This window comes from Anabas testudineus, chromosome 6 (genome assembly GCF_900324465.2).
Source record: "Anabas testudineus chromosome 6, fAnaTes1.2, whole genome shotgun sequence".
Taxonomy (NCBI): domain Eukaryota; kingdom Metazoa; phylum Chordata; class Actinopteri; order Anabantiformes; family Anabantidae; genus Anabas; species Anabas testudineus.
This window is the reverse complement of record NC_046615.1, coordinates 6,671,101-6,687,648: the sequence shown is the minus strand read 5'-3', so window position 1 is coordinate 6,687,648 and position 16,548 is coordinate 6,671,101. Positions and strand designations below refer to the sequence as shown.

Below are 16,548 nucleotides of genomic sequence, written 5' to 3'. Positions count from 1 at the left end.
ACACACACACACACACACACACACACACACACACACACACACACACACATCAGTAAGCTGCAGAAGGTCTGAGCCAGGTGAATACTGAATTGGTTCCACTGAGTTGTTAACTTATACCACATTTAAAAAAGTAAGAGCAGAGGCAAAATAACACTGAAAGGTTTATAAAATATTTGAGTAACCCCCATCGTGAATGATTCCAAAATTAGCAGGTTAATCTGTAACAGGTGAACGTGTCATGGTTCAATATAAACTGAACATCCACCAAAGGGTCAGTCTTTGCAAGCAGATAGGTCAGAGGTCACCACATTGTGCCAAACTTCACGAGAGAACTAGAGAATTGTTGTTGAGTTCGAAAAGAAAACTTCTAATTGAGAAAATTTAGTTTCTGCAGTTATATATTTAAAAAGACACTAGGGAATGTTTAATAAATACGAACGACAGAAACCACTGTTGAATGTGTTCACAACTCATTATTATTATTAGTCTTCGAAACGCCTCTTGCTCTCCAAACTTTCTATAAAACAATCTTGTGTCCCAAGCTCAAGTGACAAATAAACTAAACGTACACCTAATTTATAGAAATGTATATACTGTATGTAGATGTACAAAGTGCAGTGGTGCTTTGCTTAGTCAAACACGGTATTCATTTTATGTGCAGTAAAGATAGAATGTAAACATGGGTTTGGGGAAGTGCAGGCAGGCTGATATTAAAAGATCAAACTTCCTCATGTATCCAGTAACAGCAGATTTCAGGTCCACTGGACTGGAAATCCTTTGATAATTTTAAACCGGCAGTCTTCCTTTCCCTGATAGATGGCCTCTTCTCTCTCTTGGCAGTCAACCACTGCATACTGTGCTTGTCTGTATGTGTGTGTCTCATACACACATACAGACAGAGAGATAGACTGTGTGTGTGTGTGTGTGTGTGTGTGTGTTTGGTGTTCACAGAGTCTCTATGAAACATGGATTATATCTTTGTTCCTGTCTGGCAGATCAAAAGCTCGTGGTATTTTGTGACCAGCTTTCTTGTTGTGGCAAGTTTTCTTTTCTGCAGGCTCTGTCTTCTGGTGTGTGTGTGTGTGTGTGTGTGTGTGTGTGTGTGTGTGTAGCTTGTGTCTGTTAGTGCAGTGTTGATTCCAGTGTGGGCCACTGTTTGTAAACCCTAGGTTGGAGTTTGTTATTGCAGATTTGCAAATGGAGAAGGATCTGTGTATTTATACTTCTTATATTTGTATATATCAGCGTGTATATGTTTATCTGGTGCTTCTTGTTAGTTCAGGGTAATGGAAGCTGGTTTACTTGCAAAACATTCTGCAGCGGAGGGGAAAGAAAACGAGGAAGCTGGGTGTTCAGCCGATTGGGATGTAAAATGGAAAAGTCAGTGGACAATTCAGAAATATATTTAGCTGTTTTAGTAATGTAATGTAACACTTTGCATGAATTTTGAGCCCATTTACATTTTCCAGCTCAGTTCAGCTGTGAAGGTTGCCAATGTAACATGCAGCGCTTCTCACTGGGGGGAGCTATAGACACATTTTTACTGTGTAACCAGCTTTAATATGATGATGAAGAAAGGATAAAAAAAAAACAACAATGACAAATAATGACTTTCAAGAAATGATATGTAAAATACACATTTGCCTTTCCACTCAGTGTCTGAATTTCCTCAGTTTCTCATATACTGAACTTTACACACAGTGGCACCAGTAGACTCTCTGCAGTTTTCAGGTTTCTTGAGGTTATGGATTATACACTATGAACCTTTCAGGGACTTGCACACATTTTTTGGTGCAGTGTGGTGATTCTTATGTTGCACTTTTCGAAACTGCAGAATCTAATTACTAACATGAACAATTTAACTATTTACATTTAACTATTTGTCATTATAAATAAAATCAGCAGCCAAACTGTCACAAATGATGCATCATGCATTATTTAATAAACATTCACTCTGTTCATTTGTAACATGTGTACAAATGTGTAACATGAGCTAATAACTGAGACACTACCAGTGTTACAGAAATGGGGTGAAGTAAAAGCTATTATTAAATATTCAGGCGTTTTTTGGTTGCTTCTTGAATGATAATCTTTCATTTTAGACTTTTATCGTCTGATGATGTGCCTGCAGAATTGGTCATATTTGTAAAGTTCGAAAGAGAAAGAGAAAGAATGAATCATCCTCTGGCAAAAAACCATTTCACATCATTGTGGCTCTTAACACTATATCTTTCCTCTTCTTATTTAACCATTGATTATAAAGAGGAAATAGCAGCGGCAAACTGAGAACACAAAGGATTGATCAGTTTCATTATTTCCTGCTCTTTCTTTGGTCTATTTGACAGACAGAGATACTGACTCCAACCATAGATCCAGTTGGCTATACTTCATATAACCCTTAGCCAAAAAAGAAAAGCACTCCCTGAGCCTTCACCACACTTTCACCACAAGTTTTGATGGTGATCTTGACATTCAGGTCTCATTTCAACCTTGCCACTCATCAGTTACTGAAACTATTTTTGCATTGTTAATATCATGTCCGGCTCTTTTGCTCGAGCTCTGAAACTTCCCTTGTCCCTTTCTGCCCAGTTGCATATTGTGGTTCTTGGTGGGGATGACCCCGATTCCTGCAATTCATCTGATGGAGGAGGAGCAGGAACAGGGCAGAGACAAGAAGAGCCACTCCTGCCATGAGGAAGCCTGTCCCGTAATCACTCATCTTGTCAATGAAGAATCCTAGAAGTAAAAAAAAATATTGTATGTAAAAGTGCACAGTAGAAATGTTATAACTTTCCTTTCTGATTCACCCATATTGTCCAAAGAACAGCTAAATCACCATTATCTCATTATTTAATAGCACATGTGTATAAACAAGTCAAAAGACAAGGTAGAGATTAGCGTGAGAGGATTGTACAAAGATTCATTTTATCCTCAAGCAGTAATGCCAGTGCTTTCCTCTCTTGAAGGAAGTACTGTATAATTAGAACGCTTTGAAGAATCCTCGACGTCCATCAACTCTCTGCTCCTTAAAGTACTCAAAGTAATGAACAGTACAGTAGCTAAGTTAGAAATAGCTTGTGTCAGAGGGACCATGTTCAGTTATATTTAGAACCCCACTGGCTATATTTATCTTCTTAAATCGTGTCTACAAATAACTTCATTTGAGGTCAGTGTCAGCGTTTAGCAACATCTTAAATTTAACATTTACATGTGGGGGTCACTTTAATCCACAATTTCAAGAAGAATATATTCAAAAGAAAATGAGGAATGTAGGTGTAAAGGAAAGAGGAGGGGACTCAAAGGGATTTAGTTATTTTCTTCTAAGCTTTTACTAATAAATCAAGCCAGTGACAATGGGCTACATTTAATTTCTAAGAAAAAATGTGTTGAACGGCTCAATTGAACAATAGAAATGCAAAAGGAGGAAAATCTAAACCCTTTGACACAACCAGTACATTCTGCAGAGCAAAAAAAAAAAAAGCCTGTCACACTTCAGTGAATCAAATTGCTCTCATTCCATGTTTTTTGCTACACTAACAGCTTTTCTGGAAATACCATGAAATGAATCCAAGCTACAATTAGGTGAACTGTGTTTTTTTTGTATGTGTGTATGTGTGTGTGTGTGTTTCCCCAGCTGATTTACTGCTGGCTATGCTCAGAAGCAGGACATTTTCTAGCAGAGGTGGCTGTGCATGGTTGCAAAAGTCAAGCCGGATGTTTTTCAGGCTGTGTTTACTGCTATTGTTTGGAGTTGTGTGTGAAAATGGGCCGTAACCTCAGTAATCAGCTTCAAATGCTCGCTGGTTTATAGGACGCGCTGCGGGGCAATGGGGCTGCAGTGTGTGTCAGTTTGCATAGTAAGAAGAGAGTAAAATGGTTTTATTCCCATGTCGGTGAGCACCAGGAGCTTTTGAAATAATTCTAGTTTCACACAGTAGCTCCCTATTTTATTATTTTATACTTAAAAAGTAGGAGTCATTATCCTTAATAAATTATCCCTAATGACAACGATGATGTGCAGAGAGTAAATTGGCCATGATTAAGAAGAGCTGGAAACTATTTTGTTTACAAAATCTTTTTTTTTTTTTTTTGTCCCTCTGTTCTGTTATGATTTTATTATGCAGTGGATGGGTCACAGACAAACTGCAGGATGGCGCACCGTATCAGACAGGTAGAAAATCTCATTTTGGTTGAATAGCTCAATTGTTACAACAATACAGAATGCTGTGTAAGCACATCCTTTGTCCGATTTAATGTGTTGTAAATATAGGTCAAAAAATACAATAATGTTAACACGGAACAAATTAAATGCTATTCCATTTACAACATTGTTTTTATTTCTAGCTGGCAGCTGCCAGTTAACATGGTCTAGTGCAGGAAATGTGACAGGCACAGTGGACGCATTAAATACTTTGAGTTGACTGCAAAAGGATCTTTGTCACTCACCAGCAATGGGTGGTCCAAGCAGGCCTCCGCTGCTGCGTATGAGCATGAAAAACCCCAGTGCACTTCCAAGTCTTTGGACACCTACCACTTCAGCCAGCACAGTGATGTGGATGGCAACTGTGGCACCAAACACAAGGCCGTAAGCTGCGCTGAAAGCAGCCAGCTCAGGGAACGAGGAGGCCAGTGGGCAGATGAGTAACACAGTACCCAACAGAATCACTGTAACTATCAGCTGCTGCACCTGAACAGAGACAGATGAAACAGTCTGCATGTCATCAGCTGTTGCAACCAGGTAGCATTAACACCTTTTAACACCTGTGCACTTTTTAACAATGCATTACTTCTTTATAGGAACAGTTTTTGGGAATGAAGCTTGTTTGTTCGAGAAGACTAATACTACTATTTAGCCTACTCCCCTGTTTAGCTGAACTTACTGTTGCCACCAGTCTCAAGTTTGCCACCCAGCCAAAGAAGACCCTTCCAAAAAGGTCTAGGACTGCAGAGATGGACATTAGTGCAGCCGCCTGGTACTCCTCGATCCCCTTACTGCGTGCATACGGAATGAGGAAGAGAGGTGGGGCAAAAAAACCCAAAGCAGCAAAGACACCAAACATTGAGTAGACCATGAATCGAGCATTGGTTATGAGAGTATAATCTACATAACGAAGGATTATATTCCTCAGCTCAGGAGGTTTCTCCTCAGGCTCTTTAAGATTGTAAGTCTTTTTGATTGTCTGATCAGACCCCTGAGATATTCTCTGCTCCTCCTCCTTCACGCAGTTTGGTTTTCTCTGCTCCAAGCCCTCTTTTGCGAGCGATTCCAACAGCACATGTTCTTCCTCTCCTTTGACCTCACTGACACGAGTTATGTGTGTAGCACCTGTTAGGGGCCTCAGCAGCATCCCACACACACACAAGTTAAGCTGTAGACCCCCCACGATTAACAAAGCACCCCTCCAGGAGAAACTGTCAACTAACAGCTGGAACAGGGGTGTAAAGACGAAAGTAAGGATGCACTCTCCAGCGCTGGCCAAGGCATTTGCCACTGGACGCCTCTTCTCAAAGTACAAGCCCAGCATAGTTACTGTAGGAGTCCAGGTCAATGCACAGCCCAAACCTACGGACAAAGAAGACTTTATTTTCTTTTGTGATTATTTTTGTATGTATATATGATTGTACCAAACCACTTACCATTTAGGAACCCCACCGTGAAGTAGAGTTCAATCAGGTTACGGGCAAATGTCCCAGTGATAACTCCTATGCTGCATATCAGTCCACCTATTATCACCACAGAACGATGGCTGTAGCGAGCACTCAGGGCAGATGCTACCGGAGCTGCCGAAGGACACAGAGAGCATGTTCACATAATCATATTCAGCATGTACAGTGTACACCAGAAAAAACAGCCATACAGGGCGACAGAATTTTCAGTATAGGGTATATTCATCCTCTTCACAGCAGATACGTGGTCAGAATATTCATAAATGTGCACGGTATTTAGAAATGTATTACCGTTTCTTAATATTATTGGTGAATAGACGTTATAAACCACAGTGTATTAATTAATTTATCCCATTGCCTTTTAATGACTGAAGCAGCTATTTGCAGCAGATAATAATTGAATGTAGCAATTGGGTTGTACTTTTGAAACAGTTTTCTGTATGATAAAGGGAGCACACTTTATTCAACAGAAGGCAGAAATTGAAGATGTAGAAGAGAGCCACCTAGTGGTCAGAACCTCTTACTGAGTTTGTGCTGAATTGTCAAAGGTCAAAAGGAGTAGAGGATTTTGAAAGACATAACTGTAATGTTTGAAACATGTACGAATGTCCTATGATGTGCCTAAAGAAATAACACAAAAAATTGGATCCTTCATGTCTTATTATATTGAGAACAACCATAAAAACGAGTAGAGAAAATATATAAACCCTTGGAATAATGAGTAGAATCAGGTGTTAGCATAGGTAAAGAAAATTAGTTTGGAGGTGTGGACTAGAGTTACTTCAACTGACAAAAAACATTTTGTCTTTGCTCCGCACAAGAAGAATACATTTATGTGAGCCACACCTCACCAAAATGAGCTTTATATGATCAAGAATTGTGGCTACTCTACCAAGAAGTGGGCGGCCAGTTAAAATGATGCCAAGAGCACAACAAACACTCATCAATGAGGTAAAGAAACAACCCCGAGTTACAGCCAAAGTTTTGAAGCACATTGACACTCCACAGCAGTATTGGCAAAATGTTTTGTGAACAGATGAAACTATATTAAACTATTTGGAAAGAATACTCAGCACTACATCTGGTGTAAAAAGGTCACTGCATATCATTATAAAAACATCATACCAATCATAGTGGAGGCCATCAGGGCCTGGCCAGCTTGTAGTGATTAATCACAATGGTTCACATACTTTTCCCACTATTATTATAAAGCTTTTATGGTTGTTCTCAATGAAGACATGAAAGATTAGAATTGTTTTGTGTTATTATTTCAGTCACATCATATTTGTTAATACTCTTGACTTAGATGAAGATCAGATCACATTTTATGACAAATTAATGCAGAAAACCATTAAATTCCAAAAGGTTCACATACTATTTCTTGCCACTGTATATTTTATATTAAATACTTATAAAAGTCATTACCCACAATGTGCATGGTAGCTACAGCAACAGAGGTGATCCACGATGCTCCTGTTGCCGTAGTTTCAAAGTACTGGTGTATCTCAATGTAAAATACACCAAAGGCCTTTATGATCCCAAAGGTCAAACCAAAGACTAGGAAGCAGGAGAGCAAGACAAACCAGGCGTAGCCTCCATCAGGGGCAGACGGTGGGGCTACAGCATTCTTCATCCTCTGAGACTTCACTGGAGAGTCCATGTTGATCTTATTTCCAACACTTAGGCAGGGACACAGAGAACATAGTTAAATGCTTTGTACAGCAATCACTTCATGTTGCAAATGAACAGATTGTTTTCTAAGTCTATCATCTTTGAACCATGGCACTAGAAGAAGGGCTAATTTCAAGGTTTTGTTAGTCTCCATTACCATTCCATAGTTTCCAAGGCCCATTCTTTGAGATTCATTGACACTCCTTGAGATTTTCTATGAGCACTCCCTGCAGATTGGTTCTGTCGTGTTAGTCTTTATCTGCTGCAGTGTATGTTTTGTTTTTTACACCATGTGTGACTGATGGATCTGCCATGAATTGAGTATAGAGTTACCATAAAACCTTAACTGGACTGAGAATCATCTGACAATATTCAGATGTTTGAATTTCAAGGAATGGTAGATGACATTTCCAGGTACTGGATTTGACAGTGACATGTCTGTTAACCTAATTTATGACAGATGGCCTTTGTTAGGCACATGTAAGGAATGCACACATCTATATCAAGAGGAAAATAAATAGGAAAACATTTCTATTGTACGCTTTTTGGACCACAGTCACTGCAAGCAGATTAGATTTACCATGCATGATAGGATTAAGCTCCTTTGGTTGATGAAAAATACATAATACACATAATAATAATCAAGCTTTATAGAATGCACAAGAACCTATTCACAAAGGCTTTTCAATCATTTCAATTATGGAGATGAACCTCCTTCTGTGTGATCACAATCACAGTGCAATTCACAAATTTCACATACTGCATTATTATGTAAAATCAGATTTCTACCATACCTGTTTTGGTCAAATTGAAACCATCATGCTTCTCCTGCAGTGCAGCTCTCCAGTTTGATGTAGGTTTAAACTCTGCAGAAATGGCTTTGGTACTTTTTTTCTTGTCACATGCAGAGACAGTGGTCATGTCACGCACGTGGGTGAAGGTGCAATGTGCCTACCAAGCACACAAGGGTTCAACGGTCAGACCTGGACAATATGTGACAGAGTGAAGATGTGCTGAAGACATAAGACTGTCAGGACACCAAGGGTTAAAAGCACGTTGTGTAAAATGCTGATCACGGCATGTGCCTTGTAATGTGAATTCCAGGTTTCATCATCCGTTTTGTTGGCTTATGTGTGCACGTGTCGATATCACCATCACTTCCTTTCCACGATCTATGTAAAGATGTGGTGCTAAATATGTTGAGAAACAGAACTTATATTGACAAATTTGTGAGAAAGTTCCAATTTTGTACTCAGACAACAGGTAAAGTTTAACAGTTTACCTTTAATGTAGTGTCAAGTAAACAGGAAATAAGGCAGAGTTGTGATTCAAAACACAGACAGAGCCGACAGACAGGCAACAGGTGAGGAGTCAGTCAAAGTACAAAGATGGCAGGCAAAGACAAAGTCCAAGAAGTCAGGCAGGAATCAACAAACACGTCTCAGTAAAACATCAAGAAATGATTGAAAAAAGGGATGGCTACTGGAGGCGTAACACAATCTGGTATAGAGTGAAGCGGAGCAGGTTGATACATACAGTATGAGCAAATGCTGAGCAGGTTCTAAGGAGAAAGAAAGCGTCCCGTGTTCAGAGTGTAAGTTAGTGTAAGTGCAGGACAGGAGGGAGTGGCCAGGTTTGAAATGACAAGGGGAGTTAGTGAAAGGCAGATAAACAGAACTGACCAAAATAAATGAATATCAAATATACTGGAGGGCCGTCCTATGATGTCTGCAACCAAAATGTGGGTAGGTCTCCAGACTAAACAGGAGGAGGAGGACGAGTTAAGCCTTAATCAAATTGAAAGACGAGAGTGTGGAAAGTTGGCTGGGATGATGTCTGTGCCTCCTCTAGTGTGTGTGAGGACAACCAGGTTGCCTTCTGTGACAGAAAACAAAAAAAGAGATGACTGAAATCCCACAGAAACAGTTATGGTTATTTATAATACGAAATAAAGTCAGACAATATCCATTTACACATGAGAAACACAAAAAGAGATCAAGCTATAAACTCAAGTCAACACAGCAGGTTACCCTGCAAGTTGTTTTATAAGTGATAAGACTTCATGCGCTTGCATCTCTGCTGTTGTCTCACGGACGGCTAAAATGATTTCTTTGCTGGTTATTGTGTCAGATCATGTCACAAATAAAAGAGAAACCAACAATATTCTGCTCAGAGGAAAGTTTTTTTTATGAGGGATGAAGTTCAGACACCGTCCTGCTGATTAAACATGAAACATTAACAAATACAAATTGTATTTTTTTATAATTTTTATGAAAACACAGTTCCCAAGATTCACAAAAGTTCACAAAATATTTCAACAAGGACACATTGTTAATCAGAAGGAACCAAAGACAAGATGCATTTCGAGTTGTTTTTCACATGGTGCTGACTTGGCACGTGTCTTTGCTGCTGTGTAACATTGACTTTGTCATTAACCAACAGGAAAAGATGGACATCATCCAAGATGGGACAAGACTTTTTACAGTCAGACGGCTTCATTATCCCACAAACCGCTCAGTAAAACGCCTCATAAATTGCCTTTAACTGCCTCTATGTGGTACAGCCTGCCAGTGAACCTTTTGCAAAATATTAATTCAGCTTGTGAAGAGCCTCTTTTATGATCTGTACCGTTCGTTACTGTACCAGCTTTTGTGGTGCGCCAGACTGTTATTGGGGACAAGTATCTCCACAAAGCCAAGGGCACGGTGTTTGAGCTAAGTTTTTGTAGAGTCAGAGTCCTGAGTCAGCAGAAAAAGCCAAACATGGTTCGTAGTCTTGATTCAAAAGGGCAACAATTTAGCATTAATAGTTTTTGATCGCATTTAAACAGGAATTAGTACGTTAACTGACTTTTTATTTTTACACGCTGTACCCCTTAACTCATTCTTTTAGTTTGAAGAAGGTTAAACTTCAGCTGGGCTCTGTAGTCTTGGTGAAGGTCACTATGTCACTCTGGTCACGTATTAGAGCTTAGAGCTAAATACGAACTCAATCTTCTTCCAACTGCCCAACACAGAGATGACAATGTCGACAGGGCCAAACATCCAGGGTAGCATTACATAATATCATGAGATGATTCTCTCTGCCTTTTTCTGAGCTAATTTTACTTTCAGGGATAAAGTTTGCTTTTGGTGCTCAGACCATTGAATTATAGATTCCCAACGGGTGTTCAAAAAACAATCAAAGATTTATAGGCTTGGGTAATAAATTATAAATCTATGGCGGGGTTGACTGAGAAGGGTAGATGGTGGTATAGATGGAGAGCAACACCTTCTGAATAATGAATATGTACTGGTGAGGCCTGACAGAGTGTTATTGGCTGTGTTTCCAGAGAAAGATGGATTCCTCAGGTTTCACTGTACCTGACTTCATGTGTGAACGCTCACTGCAGCAGGGCCTTGTTTCTCTCTGCAGGCTGCCCCTGTATTGCAAGTCACTAAACAAGTGTTAAAGAAATTATTCCCTGGCTTTTGTACACCGTTTCACACGTTCATGCATAAACAGGGTCATCAGTAGCTATGCTGCATATGAAAAAATACTGTTATTATTAAATGATCAGATCATTAATTTTTTATTTTGGTTCATGTTGCAACCAAATGGATAGTATTGCCTTCCTTCCTGGAGCTTTTTTATTAAGTTGAGTTGCATAAATTGAACTTCTAAACATGTTGCAGCTTCAAAACTGCAGTTTCTGTGAATTTCAGCATCCTGGTTTTGAGAAAAACCTTCTTTGTTGTTTTTTTTATTCCTTGTTTTTCAAATGTTGACACAGCTCGACGAGTTAGTGATGCAATAACTGTGAAATACAGTTTAACTCCCTGTGTTTGAAGGAAACTATATAAATTGACTGACAGCCAGATTACTCTCTCTCTCCCACTGTGTGGTCTCTTCAGTGTAAACTACTTATTTTTAGCCATGATGGTGGCTTTACTGATTTGTTAACCAATGGAACAGCTCAGCAAATATTGCATAAACATTAAATTGCATAGATGTACTGTATGTGACATTGGTGACCACCATAAAATGTTCATCAGAATGCTAGCTTTGTGAACATCGAGCTCAAGAATAGCACATAGATACAGTCCATGGAATAGCATATATTAATAAAAGGCTAATCGTGCTTTATTTCCCTATAAGGTCAAATATGGGCTCAAAACAGTGATTAGGCTGTTCGGTGACACATTCATTCATCGCAACTTCCTACCCAACTGATGCAGAAACAATGCCCTCTAGCCCTGCAAACATGAACGAGTGTGGTGTCAAATTTCTATTTATAATGAGAGAGATTTGTGGATGTAAACCACACAAAGCAACTGCAGTGTTACACAATTCACATCTGAATACTGATGCTCCCTGAACGTGTCCGACGTAGACATGCATCATGGTGATTGCCACAAAAGCTAACAAGCCTGTTGGTGTGTGTGCGATCAGATACTTGATTGTGCGATGAGACAAGGTTATTGTAAAAGAGCACTGAGGGAGGCCGTTGGCATCGACTAGCTCAGGGGTCGGCAACCTTTAACAACCAGAGCCATTTGGACCCAGCCAGGTCTGAAGTCAGTACTAAGATGTACTCTTCATGGGGGTTCAGCCCTGACTCTGAGTCCCGTGTATGTGCTGAAAACTGGGAGGGTGCTGCCTCCTTGACCCCTTTGGAGGACAGTACTGTTTCATCCTATTCATGGACGTCTGACCTGGAAACTGACGTCTCTGAAGTTTACACACCTGACTATCAGGACGTCGATGAAGAAATTAAAAAGGTGTCATTACTATGTGTGGGGTGAAGACCGTGATGGTGCCACCTCCCCAACTCTTTCAGAGGACAGCACTTTCACATCTGTTTCTTGGATGTTCAACTTTGAATCAGACCTCTCTGAAGTGTGTACACCTGATGTTCAGGATGTCAACCAGATCTTTACCCCTCTGAAGGTAAAATGAAAACATAGTTCAACCACATTAAATGAGACTTCATGTTGTACTGTATCTTTTTGTCCCACTATTTTAATTTTAAAACCTTCAGAGGATGAAGACCACATCAGGGAAATATATGAACCTGATGTGATGAAGACAGAGGAGGAGAAGACAAAGAGTCACAGCAGACGGCCTCATCTGTGGAGGAGCCTGTGTTTCTGTGGCCCATAAGCTGACTTGGACCTGCTCCACTCCTCCTTCCTTCTCTTCACACCTTCTCCCCAGGAAGAAAAATAGGACCAGTAACTGCTCTGTAAATGAAGGAGGAGTAATGTGAACAAACACCACACAGTGGGTTCAAATGATACGGGACTGAAGCTCCTGACTTTTTACCACATTCACAAGAAAAACAGTAGAATCCCACCAAAGAACGAGTCACGATCAAAACATGGACAGCTCACTATTTTAGATTAGATGTTATCTGATGTTGTTTCAATAACAAATGACCACACAGTCGTCGCCAGAGGCTCTGCTGCGCTCTTGAACATGTTGGTAATACAGCATCACCTGGATCAGCACAGTGGTATCAATGAGGGGGGGGGGAGATCCTTCAATTAATACTACTGTGTGTCTGAACGTGGCCGTAGGTGAATCTGTGTCAGGTTTCCCGCAGTAGTTCTTCACGTCCTGCGACTCACTGTGATTTGATTGGTGGAGCAGACAAACGGAGAGAAACAACAAAAGATAAGAACGAATAAACTTTGCTTTAGCTGCATCACAGTCTGGACCTCGTTTTCCGCTCTCTGATTAGTGTTGGAGCTAAAAGTCTGGTGAATCACTTTTCATACAGCTCATCTGTGCGTTTGTGCGTGAAAGACAAATCTTATCTCAGATCTGTTCTCTTCTGATTCCTGCTGGAGGCTTGCCACAAACACACACACACACACACCCTACATCAAAGATGTGAATCTTAGCAATTTAAGCCAGTTTGGTAATTTTGTTTGCAAATGAGTATACGATGGATCTGTTTTTGTATTTATACAAAAATCATGTGAAATGTGTGAAGCTATAATACTCATTCATACTGCATAATGACAGAGCTTGATTAGTCCCCAGTGATTTCATTAGGAGGACTGTGAGGTTGTAAACTCTGCACAGCTGCTTCCTTGGCAGAGAAAAGTTCAAAGATGTTTTTATGAGCTAATTATTAGGCTAGTCAGGTTCTGTAAAACTGGCCCTTGGCACCTTCCCCACCCTATCTTCTCAAAAAAAAAAAAAAAAATGGCTTGGTCAATGATCATTTAGTATTTAACCCTGTTTAAAACCCCCATCATGTACGCATCCTTACTCACAGCAGCCCACACACACTGCAGTTCCTGCGCTGCAGCACAACCTGCACATCTGCTTACAGATATCCTTTCATCCATCTCTACACATTTCTACACCCCCAGGAATGTTTGCCAGTCGGTTTGGTTTTTAGCTGAGTGTGAATTCTTATGAATAACTAGGGAGAGGCGGCTTCCTCTAGGGGGAGGCAGGCAGTCTTGTCAAAACTTCTGCAGACAGACAAAAACTCAGGCAACACTTGGAGATAACTCAAGTGGAAATAGGTTTAACCTCTCTGACATGGATAACCACTAATCCATGGATTGGGCTGTACTGTGCCTGAGCGGGAACAGGCATGCTGATAATATTTCCTTCCACTTTTTTCCCCAAAGTGCTTTTGTAACAGTGATACAAAGGAAACACATATTTAAAGACATTAATTACAGAAGAAAAATGTCTATGTCTGGATAGATTTGAGCCATAATTGGACCACATAAACATAATTGGATATTGGATTTTTTATGTATCTTACCCTAAATTCACACTGGTGAGCAAGAAACATGCTTGCTGTGTTATTATAAACTGTGGTGTTCTGACCTGCTTTAAGATATATAAATGCACGCTCTGCTTAAGTGATCCCTTCCTCTTCAGCTCCGCACCCTGTCTCCCTGCTCCCGCCCTCCACCTCTGCTTCAGAGCTTCAGCATTGACTTGCCTTCTGTGGCACACTCCCAGAAAGCACAGGTGTGTGTGTGGGCATGCCCAGATGGCGGTGTTGTTGTTGATGGAGGAGGCAGCCAACTAGCCGACTGCACATGCGTTGTTCACTGGCACTGTGAAACCTCTTCTAACACTAGCTGAAACAAGAACTTTAATCACTGGGGTTTCTATTAATGTGTAGCGATCGTAAACAAATCGACGAGAAACTCATGCGTCTAAAAATCAGAAGTAGCTCCCAAAGAGAATAAAAATAAATAATGTAGTTTTTATGTGACATACACTACAATAATTTAAAAATGTGATAACTTCCCTTTACTCAATCATCTACAATAAATCAGCAGTAATTAAAGGCAACTACAGCTGCTGGTGTTGCAGGATGGGTGATGACCTGGTACCCACTGTGTCTGAATATTGGTTCCAGATCAATGGCTGCAAAACTGATGTTCTGTCTAACTCTACTTTCAGCCACCATGAAACCACAGCAAACAAGAACAGCACTAGTCCAGTCTCACCATGCTCTAAAAAAGGTTCACTTGAAATGAACAAGGTTTTATGGGCATTTGTGTCACAAAACATAGACACTGCAACTGCTCAAACAGAATGGGAATATGATGGTTTCTCTCACCTGTTGATGTTGAGCTCTGGTCACCAGGTGGAAGGTGTGTTGAGTTAGTATCATGTTTCCAGGAAATGCACAGGTGTTTACAGGAAGAGGGAGGCTGAGCTGGGACTTAATGGGTGGGATCAGCTGCTCATGGATTTCCCAAGGCAATAGTTTCCTTGAGCTTGGCAGCATTCCCCTCTCCCTGAATGGCTAAACAACAAGTACTGTTGGAAAATTGTGTTTTTAACAGCGAAAAAAAAAAAAGAAAAGCTATTTTAAAGGATGTCTGTCATTCCATTTCATTTGGATGTTCTTTGCTTTCTGTGTGGTACTTGTGCTATTTGACAGTAGCGCACAATCATTTTGCTGAGAATAAGGTTAAGGAACAATGACGCATAAAAAAGGAGGGGGGTAAGTGAGAAAAATGAAACAGGGATAGACAGCAGGGAACAACTAAGAGAGAAAGAAAATGTAAGTGTGAGGTTCATGTAATAGAAAGATCGAATTTGTTTGGAAGATACAGAAACCAGTCTGTTTAGAAACATTCATTGGCATGGCAAATTAGACTTTTGATTTACTTGATATGATGTTTGAATGATTGCCAAAAGTGCATTGTATTGCAAAACAGTTCCTAACAGGTTCTAAAATTAATTCGATTTTATCACGCAAGTGTGGTTGAGTCTACAGCCATCCAAGTAGCTCTGTGACACTGCTTCGAGCTGCAGACTGCTAACCAAGTGATGTTTTGCATGCATGATGGCAAAACGTAATAAGGACTTCAGCTGGAGCATTTATGGTATATTGAGATGGTAGATATCAAGATATAAGGAAAACCGTGACTTTCTAGTGGTTCTACACTCTGACACTGTACACTATTGCTCATCTGTGATATTTAGAGGATTTGAGAAGTTACTTTATGATTGGCTCTAAGTGTGTCTCAACTACTGTCTCAGAAATCTTTTCAATTACTGCCCATAAAGGCATTTTGAACTTTCTGCTCTCAGCACATCAAGTCACAGACAAGCAAAAGTGATGGAAGGGCAGAAAGCAAGAGGGCAATTTTGAGATTCTTTGCAACCATCAATGTAGAAATTGGTTTGGTTGCAGCGACTGTGATGGGTTTCTTCTACGGGGTTTCTAGCAGCCATGGCAGAGGCAGAAAATGTTGAGAGAGAGAGAGAGAGATTATGTATTTAAGAGATGTATTTGCTTGGTTATTGGCTGAATGCCAGAAACAATATATGTCTGGATAGCATCCCTTTAACTAAGGCTCTCAAAACATGTGTGCAAGCTAGGTCCAGACTGCAGGTAAGTAAGGGACAAGCATGCAGGTAAGGTAGGGATAAACCCAGGTATCCTCAAAGCTCTCCTTCCACAGGGTGATGGTGGTTTAAGCTGTGTGGAGGTGGTGGACCTGCTGAGAGGTCTCTGTCTGCGAAACTGCGATGGCACAACAGGTGAGACAAGCAGGCAGACATGGCAAAAGCGCACAGCAAACAGCACAGGATACAGAGGAGACAGTACAGTAACAAAGCAGTCCTTAATGTGAAAACCCAAGTCTCAAAGATCCAAACAAAATCCTCTTTACAGTCACATCCAGTCCACAATTCAAAGTCAGAAAACAGAGACAGAGGTCCATCCATCCATCT

The 16,548-nt window shown here is 40.3% G+C and overlaps 1 protein-coding gene across 3 annotated transcripts; it reads right to left on the bottom strand.

Moving 5' to 3' along the window:
• Window positions 1–1,571: 1,571 nt before the first annotated feature.
• On the bottom strand, window positions 1,572–16,257 carry si:dkey-246g23.4 (uncharacterized protein LOC559426 homolog). 3 transcript variants are annotated; one of them, XM_026366627.1, is made up of 7 exons: window positions 14,921–16,257; window positions 8,133–9,216; window positions 7,093–7,346; window positions 5,638–5,781; window positions 4,881–5,563; window positions 4,447–4,687; window positions 1,572–2,736 (listed from the first exon to the last, which is right to left on the bottom strand). In XM_026366627.1, the coding sequence occupies exons 3-7, from the start codon at window positions 7,325–7,327 to the stop codon at window positions 2,534–2,536; spliced, it is 1,506 nt and encodes a 501-aa protein (XP_026222412.1). In that variant the 5' UTR covers window positions 7,328–7,346; window positions 8,133–9,216; window positions 14,921–16,257; the 3' UTR covers window positions 1,572–2,533. The 3 variants fall into 3 exon arrangements, with proteins under 3 accessions (XP_026222412.1, XP_026222414.1, XP_026222415.1); XM_026366629.1 differs by lacking the exon at window positions 14,921–16,257 and adding an exon at window positions 12,433–12,775 and having other exon boundaries at window positions 8,133–9,213; XM_026366630.1 differs by lacking the exon at window positions 14,921–16,257 and having other exon boundaries at window positions 8,133–8,289; window positions 9,021–9,572.
• Between the last annotated feature and the right edge of the window lie 291 nt (window positions 16,258–16,548).